At 35.0% G+C, this 9,828-nt stretch overlaps 1 protein-coding gene across 1 annotated transcript in view; it reads right to left on the bottom strand.

Moving 5' to 3' along the window:
• The window catches only part of HECTD1 (HECT domain containing E3 ubiquitin protein ligase 1), a 117,540-nt gene that overhangs the window by 14,181 nt on the left and 93,531 nt on the right, over positions 1-9,828 (bottom strand). The window contains exons 26-34 of the mRNA XM_006835365.1: positions 7,573-7,706; positions 7,043-7,165; positions 5,084-5,240; positions 3,104-3,326; positions 2,031-2,085; positions 1,640-1,822; positions 1,032-1,239; positions 859-944; positions 426-553 (exon numbers count right to left, since the gene is read on the bottom strand). Coding sequence (XP_006835428.1) covers positions 426-553; positions 859-944; positions 1,032-1,239; positions 1,640-1,822; positions 2,031-2,085; positions 3,104-3,326; positions 5,084-5,240; positions 7,043-7,165; positions 7,573-7,706 — 1,297 coding nt within the window. The remainder of the gene's footprint in view (positions 1-425; positions 554-858; positions 945-1,031; positions 1,240-1,639; positions 1,823-2,030; positions 2,086-3,103; positions 3,327-5,083; positions 5,241-7,042; positions 7,166-7,572; positions 7,707-9,828) is intronic.

The raw sequence follows: 9,828 nt of genomic DNA, 5'->3' as shown, positions 1-9,828 counted from the left end.
GGGAGTGATTAACTCTCCAGTCTAGAAGTGTAGGTCTCTAGGACCATCAACAGAAAGGAGCCGAGAGCGGGACCCTACCCAGAGAAGCAGCAAGGCCCAAGATGGAGGCAGAGACGATGACGTGGTGTGATGAAACGGCTGGGGACTTTAGATCCAGAGAGGGAGAGGGACTGTGTGCTGAAGAATGGGGGGGAGGAGTGTAGGGGGCGGGTTTATAGGGTATACCCTTTGGTCAGTTGATGATGCATAGAGGGGACTGGAACCGTGGCAATGAAACGATGTACGGTGGAATGAACGTAAAACTAAAGTTCTCCTATGTAAAATATCATATAATTTACAATAAAACATACAAAAACATAATACTTACTCTACACATTACATAACATTTTACTTATTCTAAAAATATAAAAAGATAAACTTCCTACCTTGATGCACCAAAGGCTGTACATGTGAAATAAAGTTGTCTAGTTTCAAATGGTATTAGAAAAGGGCACTTGCTGGTTAACTGTTCACACCAATCTGGTAAAGCCCCACTTGCCAGTGCTAAAGGTTCCTACAAATTAAAAATAAAGTTATGAATTGGGGTGCTAACTACAAGGCCAACAGTTCAAATCTACCAGCTGCTTCAAGGTAGAAAAATGAGGCTTCTGCTCTCATAAAGATTTATAGTCTCATAAACCCTATAGATAGGGTCACTATGAGTCAAAATTAACAGCCTACAACCACCACCACCATTGAGACAAAAGGAAGAGATAAATGGTGGAAGGTAGAAAAGGGAAGGAGAGGAAATACTTTGAAAAGTCCAACAACTATGAAATGAAAATTCAACTACCAAAGATTTCAAAACCGATTTTTTACCTCAATCTGCTGCAAAATTTTTGTTGTGAGTTTTTTGCTAGTGAATTCATCTGGTGGAAAAGTAAACTGAAGCTGCTCATCACCTTCTGTAAAATTAAGTAATGAAATTAATAAAATGCAAACTGAATAGCTTCTATAAATGCTACAGAAATGGAGGAAACCTTCTTACAGACCTTCTTGGGATATTCTTGCATAGGGGTCACTTGCAACTATATACAAAATACGCAAAAGCTGAAGGACATCTTCTACTCCACAAGAGTTCTGTCCATTGCCTGCTTTAGCCTGAGGTGGTTCTTTTGTCAAATTAAGAATATCACTATTTTGAAGAGTAGAAATGGCCCCCTGGTTTAACCCAGACTTTGTTCCATGCTCACAAAAATCCTGTAGAAACAATTAGCAAAACTAGTCATTAAACACATTTTAAAGAAAAGCAATACATCTTCTATTAGTATTGATTTGAAAAGGCTGACATTTTTCAAACTGTCTTCTTTTTAAATTAAAACACGGTACCACGTAAGCCAAAATTTAATGTGATCAAAATATTAAAATTCCCAAATAGAGTATAAGTATTATAGGTCATAGTTAAGTCTATGCTCAGATCTAATGTCACAAGCCATATTTAACATTTTAGCATTGACACATGAACAATGTTAATTCAACTGTTCTTCTGGTTTTTGTTTTTAATTATATTCCAGTGCTTCCCCCTAAGTACCTTTAAAAGCTGCAAAACAAAGCACAAAGCCATTCCCAATCAAAATAATATTCTGATACCATGATATACCTTATATGCAGCTATGAGCTGAGAACAATTTCTGTTTTTCCTAATACTTTTATTAGTGCCAGTTAATTTCCAGTGGCGCAGGAAAGCGGCGTCTGCATTCTTCTGCAGGTAGGTTATCAAATCATTCTTTGGTAATTCATCAGTGCCAAGGTACTGTTCCACATGCTCTATAGACCAGCAACCCTACAACAGGAAAAACCAAATTTTGGTCTTTCCCATTTGTAATCTATTTTACATGCATTACATGAAGTATCTTAACTATCATGCATTTAATCTAATTAAAACAAAAGAATTCCATTGTTAGTGATACTTCCTTCAAATGTCCAACTACAATATAGTATTAATTTTTATTAAACAGCAAAAGTAAGGTTCATTTTCTAAAATAACACACCATTTTTCCAGTTTCCTTCTCCTTGTCAGAATCCTTCATTTCTCTGTACATGATTCTAAATAGAAAGATATTACTCAAGTTAATTTATAAATCAAATTATATGTGGTTATTTCGATTAAGGTTTCTAGTATTTTTTTTAAATTGTGAGCATGGGTATCATTCATTGGCCATATGCTTTCATTAAACATTGTATGAAGATAAAATTTAAAGTAAATATGAATTTGTCACACATAGGAAAGTATCAGAAATCATATTCCTGAGAAAGTTTTTATAAATTTAGCATTATTGCACAGAACATGCATCAAATCTTGAACTTTTAGACTATGCTACATCACATTTTATAACATGTTGCTAATAAAAACTAGGGGGAACAAAAGATAAGAACAATGGACAGGAGAGATTATATTCATGTGAGGCAGCTGAAATAAATTTTTTACCATCATTAAAAACTGATGGGCGAGAGTATACCATGATGACTTTTTGTTCTACTTCAAGAAGACCTAGATTACTTTTATAGGCCCTTATATAAGATTATCAGTGGTGTTAAAGGAACAGCAAAAAAATACATTAACAAAAGTAAAGAAACAATGATTTTTATTACAGAATACTTACTATGCCCAAACAATATTAAGAATACTTTTTATATATTAACTCATTAATTGATTAATCACATAACTTTCATTTTACAGATGAGGTAAGTGAGCCATAGAAATGCTGACTAAAGTTGCCTAATGTTTTTCATGAATGAATAGATGAATGGATGCATGCATGTGTGAACAAAGAAAAAGGTAGCTTATAAACCAACTCTAAAACAAAATACAAGTAGAAATTCAAATTAAACTCTTTTCAACAATTACCACATATTGAGTTAGCCTAGATCAATTCTAATGTCGTTTTTCTACAACTGGCTTATTCTACATCAGGTGTCAAAACAGTCCAGTCTTCTTATAACAGAATCAATATGACAAGAACCAAATCTACTTTGTTCCTATGATCCAAAATATAGGAATATAATGCTTCTTGGCTCATATACTGTACTATATTTATTAAAGCATTATGTTAAAACCTCTTACGTGTATGTTGGTTCCCAAATACGCCTAAGTTTATCTGATTTCACATTGCCATTACAGGACAACTGAAGCAATTTCTGTACATAGTAAAAGATGGTTGATCTGAAATTGTTGAGTGGTAATTCAACTTCACGAGTTGTTCCAAGACCTGTTACTTTCAAAGTAAGGGCTAATCGAGGTGATGGAGTACATTCAACTTCTTCCAAGAGCTCTGAATGAGGTGTTCCTAAAAATTGAAAAAGATATTTGAAAAACAATTACATTTTTAAAAAGCAGTCTAGAAAAAGATACTGCATTAGGAAACAGTGCTACATGAAACACAAACTTCTGTCAATATGTTGTTGCTATTAAGAGCCACTGAGTTGGTTCTGACTCATAGTGACCCTGGTTCAGGGTTTCCGAGGAGTGTCTGGTGAGTCTGAACCATCAACCTTGAGGTTAGCGGTTCAGTGCTCATCCTACAGTGCTACAGCAGAACTCTGCCAATGTGAGGGGCATCAAAAAGTTAATGGAAAATTTTCGTTATCTTTTAATTCCATTTTCCCACAGAATTTTATTGAAGTCCCCTCACATTTACTAAAGGATGTCAGCTACTTAAAAGTTTTTCTGCCCTAAACATTTTTGCTTCTGAAAATGGGAGTAATAGAATATAACCTTTGTTACTTAAAGACAAAGTGCTAGAGTAAAATACATGTGATATGGATTTCTCATTTTCATTAGGAAACACATACTCATTGTGTTAAGTATCTAAGTAACATTTTAATTTTATAAATGAGAAAAGTAAAATTACCCATAATTCTAAATATAGAGAAAATTATACATTATTATAAATAACCTGTCAACTTTTTACTTATACTGAATGAGTAGGTCATGAGGTAAATATACACATAAACAGTACAATTAGGTATTTGGCTGGTAACTCTCTACTGTATGTTTCTCTCATATCAGGATATATAAATTGACTTCTAATTATAACTTAATCATTGTATGGTATCCTATTATACCTTAACGGAACCATATTCCTGTTGTTAGATGTAATATGAGGTCATTTTCAATTTTTTTAGAACATTAATAATACTTCTACAATCATTACTACACACAAATCTGGGTGCAGAGCTATTATTTCTAAGTACAATATGAAAATTAAAATACCAGAAGATATGAAATACATTGCCAAGTAACTCTCCAGACAGTATGTACTTATATATACTCCCTTGAGCAAGTTTTTCTTTTTGAAGGGACCTTGGACCATCCTGATCTAGCCTATCCCATCCTCACCACGGAATGCGACACTGCAAAGCAAAGCGCATCTATTTTGACATTTAACATAGGTATTTTTCTATGAACTAAAAAAAGTGCATGAACACTTAATTACCATTTAAGTTTTCTCTAAAGAAAATACATGGATGATAACAGTTGATATTTACTGGGGGATTTCTACACATCATGTTAAACACTTATTAGTTTCCCAGGTAATCAAGGATAATCTCCCTACATCAATATCCTTAACGAATCACATCTGCAAAGTCCCTTTTCTCTGGTTAAAGTAGTAGTATTCTGCCTATCACAACCAATAACAAAGTCACAGTGATGGACTTGAGATCTGCACCTCCGCATACTGCCTCTAGAGAGGATATCTGAAATCAGTAGACTGTTTTTCAAATTAAAAGTTGCACAAAAATAATTTCCTAACAATTTTAATACAAAGAAAATAGGACTTAAACATTTGTCACCTTTATGAAGCCTTGCTTTAAAAACTGTACAAACACAAAATGCATGGTTACTTTTAAAAATATTCTGATTTGCTCTATTAAAAAATTTTGGTTTTGTTTCCCTTTTTTCCTTAAAAGGACTTGCAAATGACATACACTTTTTTCTACAACCTTAATTATACCCGAATACATCAACAGCAACTAATCTAATCATATATATCTTATGTGGTATCTATTAAAAGTAACTTTAAAAAATGAAAATATACTGTACCTGGAGGTGGAATTTCTAGATCAGTTGTCTGTTGGACATTAGTACGACCAGGTCTAGGATCAAAAGCAGGAACCAAAGCAGAAAACTGCCGCTTTAGCACATAGTCATCATCCCATGTTCTCCGGCGTCCTCCTTTAGTTTCATACTCTTCTTCTTCCTATTTAAACAGAATTCCACATGCAGTCAACAAAATTCTATCTGTACTCAAATGTTATAAAATGAAAAATCTCATACGTTTTTAAAGATAGCAAAAGTGAGTGCCATCTGAAAATTAAGGCATAAATAACTCCCTACAGCTGCTACATAAAATTAACTGTATTTAATCATAAAATGGACAAGTGTTAAGTATTTTAGCATACAAAATTATATACGCTTAATATATATTGTATAATTGTATCTTAATAACAATAACAATTGTACCAATGCCAGTTTCTTGGTTTTCATATTATACTATAATGATGTAATAAGATATAATTAGGAAAAATTGGGTAAACAGCATAAAGGACCCTTTTGTACTATTTTTGCAATTTCATGTGAAGTTTAAAAATAAAAGTTACTATAAATTAAAGGTAATGTGTTTTTGTTTTTTATACAAAATGTAAGTTGCCTTATATGCTGAATTACTGATATTAAAAAATGACATCTGAAAGTTAGCTTTAAATAACTAAGGGATAGATAGATGAAACAAAACAAAGTGCTGATAACTTAAAATCAAATGGTGTACTTGGAGCATTTTTGAACATTTCTATAATAAAGGATCTTTTAAGGTAGCGTTTTCTCTTCTTTCATATCATCCAAAAAGTGATCAATGAATTATAAATGCTGGTGTGGTGCTATGAGTTAATGTGCCAGACTGCAAAGCCGTTTGAACGGCAAGGCTGGTGGTTCAAGCTCACCAGTTGCTCCTTGGAAACCCTATACAGGGTTGCTATAGGCCAGAATCGACCAGACGGCACTTAACAACAATTTTAAAATACTAATTTTATACTTACTTATGCATACGTATAAACATCCTCACAGTTTGTAAACACTTAATTGAAAATTCTCTCAGAAAGAGTTATTGAAAATTTTAAGTAACATATGTAAAGTATAAACAAAGACTAGCACTTAATTATTAATCAACAATGGTAATGGTAGTAGTATGCCATGGAGTTGGTTCCAACTCAAAGCGACCCTGCATAGGGTTTCTGAGGCTGTAAGTCTTTACAGCAGCACAAAGCCTCATCTTTCTCCCATGGAACATCTGGTAGTTTTGAACTGCTGACTTTGAGGTTCGGAGTCCAACTCGTAACCAATATGCTACCAGAGCTTCTTACTAACCAATAGTAGTGGTAACTACTATTTTTTATTTATTCTACTACCACTACCAATTTCTAAAATTAATAAAGTTTAGATGACACATATTAACCACTCTAATGCATGCTTGTTGTTAGTGACCCTGTATAAGATTTCCAAGGAGCAGTGGTGGGTTTGAACCACTGATCTTGTGGTTAGCAGACCAGTTCTTACTCTACAGCACCAAATCAGAACTTCAGTGTATGCTTTTGTTGTGGTTGTTATGTGCTGTAGAGTCAGTTCCCACTCAGAGTGACCATGTATAGTGTTTCCAAAGAGTGGCTGGTGAGTTTGAACTGCAGATCTTGTGGTTCAAAATGAACTTACAGTCCAGTGTTTTATAGCACCACACCAGGGTTCTGTGTATGCTTACTACCACCGATCGGTTAAGATGAAGGGGAGTCAAGTAAGAAATTCCTGAATGCATTATGCCATAGCAATCACGGATTCTGTCTGAATATGGAACACATGCAGTTGGGGAAATTTCTTTTTTTAACTCTTATTTGGTGGTCCCACACCAATATCTTATCCTTTTCCCTACCCACCCCTTTTTTCCCCCCTACCATTGTGGTGATGCTTTACTGTGAAAAAACACTGTGAAGAAGATAATCATGAGGGTATTACCTGCTCCCCAATAGGTCGGCTCCCTGCTCCAACAGGGACCTGTGGTAGCTGTGAGGTGACAGCATGGTGAGTTACATCAGAGCGGGAGCCAGCACGACGTTGCAGGGATGGACGTCTCAGAATCTAAATGTAACATTTGACGAGACCAAGTCTAATTAGTTGATGCCTGGCTTCATTCAGACTTGTCTAGAAACTATAAATGCATAGTAATAAAAAAGTGAACGAAACTATCTTTGTTATCTTCAAGAAAGTTATATATTTATCATACATTTTATACTAACCTCCCTCACAAGAAAAACAAAACAGATAATAAAAGCATTTTCAAAATTTCCTTACTCCATTAAAACTCAACTTATCAATTTCTTAAAATCTGCATATATTTTTAAAGGAAATTAAAAAATATCCAGAAGTTACTATAATAATTGACCAGCACATGGTACATGATAACCAATATTTCCTTGTTTCAAAGCTTAAACATGACTTAGCATCTCTTCTATTTTAGTGAAGAAAATGGGAAACACTATCTCTACCATAACCTCCTCGTATTCTTGATCTTCCTGATTATCATCTTCATTCTCATCATCTTCCTCATCTGGTTCAGGCAAGTCTTCATCATCATCTAGCTCAGCTAAAAGCGTACTGGCACGGCAGCTATCAAGAAAATCTATAAAACCAAACAATGTACTGTCAACATATGATGAAGTTACTTTATTCATTTTACAATCCCCAAAACCCAAACGAAATGCCATGAAGACAATTTTGATTTGTGACAACCTCATAGGTGACAAAGAAGGACTACTACACAAGGCCATCCCTGGCTAGAATCTTCAGAGGCAGATCACCAGACCTTTCTTTTGGGGTGCTGCTGTGTGGGTTCACATAGCCAACTTTTAGCCAACTTGTAGGCTAGAGCCACTCTTTAGACTATACCCAGGACCTACTGGTTTTACAAAACAATGGGAATCTCAAGAAAGACAAGCAGAGTGGGGAACATGAGCACAGAGCCAATCCATAAAGTCAGGGATACATTTTTTGTTGTTTTTGTTTGCTGAGCTCCTGGCGTTCAAGGAAATGTAAGTCAAATTACTCGCTGATAAATACTTTAACATGATAAATGGCATTTATGAAAAACCCACAACAAACATCATACTCTACATTGAAACACTGAAAGCTTTCCCCCCTAAGATTAAGAAAAAAGACAAGGATACAACCTTTGAAAAGTGCTATTCCACAATGTACTGGAAATTCTAGCTAGACCAAGCAGGGCAAGAAAAAGAAATACAAAAGGTATATAAATAGGAAAAGAGGAGTCCTGGCATGGCACTACAGGATAAGCAGTGGCACACAAGGTGAATGGTTAAACCCAGCAGCCTTCTACATGGAAACCATATACAGTGTCGCTATGAGTTGGCAGCGACTCCACAGCACTTAACAATATGGAAGGAAGAAGTAAAATTATGTTTATTTGTAGATAACAAGATCCTATCTCTATACCCCAACTCCTCATTTACTGACATGGTTAGATTGTTATGAGAAAACGTTAAATGAAAATGGTGGATGACCACATCAGATTACAAATTAAGAATGATACATCATTACAAAAAGAGAAATCCATTTGCAAAACGGACAAAAAATTGAACATAGATTTCTCCAAAAAAGATATGTAACTAATTAATGGTGGTGGTGGTACGCTGTGGAGTTGGTTCCGACTCAAAGAAACCCTGTATAGTTTCCGAGACTGTAACTTTATGGAAGCAGAAAGCCTTATCATCCTCCTGCAGAATTGCTGGTAGTTTTGAACTGCTGAGCTTGAGGTTAACAGACTGAATGCTAACCTCAAGGTCCTTCCTTATCAGGGAAATGAGAATCAAGACCAGGATGAAATCCCACATACACCCACTGGGATAGCGATTATCAAACAATCAGAAAATGGTAACCAGTGTTGTTGGGGATGTAGGAAAAGTCTCTCATATACTGATGGAAATGTAAAATGGTTTATACAGCACAGTGATGTCTCAAAAAAATTAAATACTGAATTACCAGATAATCTAGGAATCCCACTCCTTGTTATATACCAAAAGAATAGAAAGCAGGGACTCAAGATATTTGTACATAATGCTCAAAAGATGGAAACTCAAGGGTTGATTAACAAATGAATGGAAAAACAAATTTTGGTGGATGGTGATATGCCGTGGAGTTGGTCCTGATTCATAGAGATTGTGCATAGGGTTTCTGAGGCTGTAATTGTTACAGGAGCAGAAAGCCTCATCTTTCTCCTGCGGAACAGCTGGTAGCTTTGAACTGCTGACCTTGAGGTTTGCAGACTGACTCATAACCACTACGCTACCAGAGCTCCTTATGGTGTACAGAAACATTAAAATATTTGACCATAAAAAGAATGAAATAGCAATCCATGCTACAACATAAATGAACCTTGGGAAAACTATGCTAGGTGAAATAAAACAGACACAAATGGACAAAAATATTAGGATTCCATTTATACAAAATATTTAGAAAACCAATTCCTAGAGACAGAAAGTAGATCAGAAGTTATGAGGGGTTGGAGGAAAGTACGAACATAGAATTGCTGCTTAATGAGTACAGAGTTTCAGTTTGAGGGGATGACAATTTTTCCAAAATAGAAGGCGGCAACACATGCACAAAATTTCAATGCTACTTAATTGTCCATTTTAAAGTGGTAAAAATGATTATATATATATATATATATATATATATATATATAGAGAGAGAGAGAGAGAGAGAGAGAGAGAGAGAGAGAGAGAGAG

This window comes from Chrysochloris asiatica, unplaced genomic scaffold (genome assembly GCF_000296735.1).
Source record: "Chrysochloris asiatica unplaced genomic scaffold, ChrAsi1.0 scaffold00017, whole genome shotgun sequence".
Lineage (NCBI taxonomy): Eukaryota > Metazoa > Chordata > Mammalia > Afrosoricida > Chrysochloridae > Chrysochloris > Chrysochloris asiatica.
This window is presented reverse-complemented; position numbering and strand designations above follow the sequence as displayed.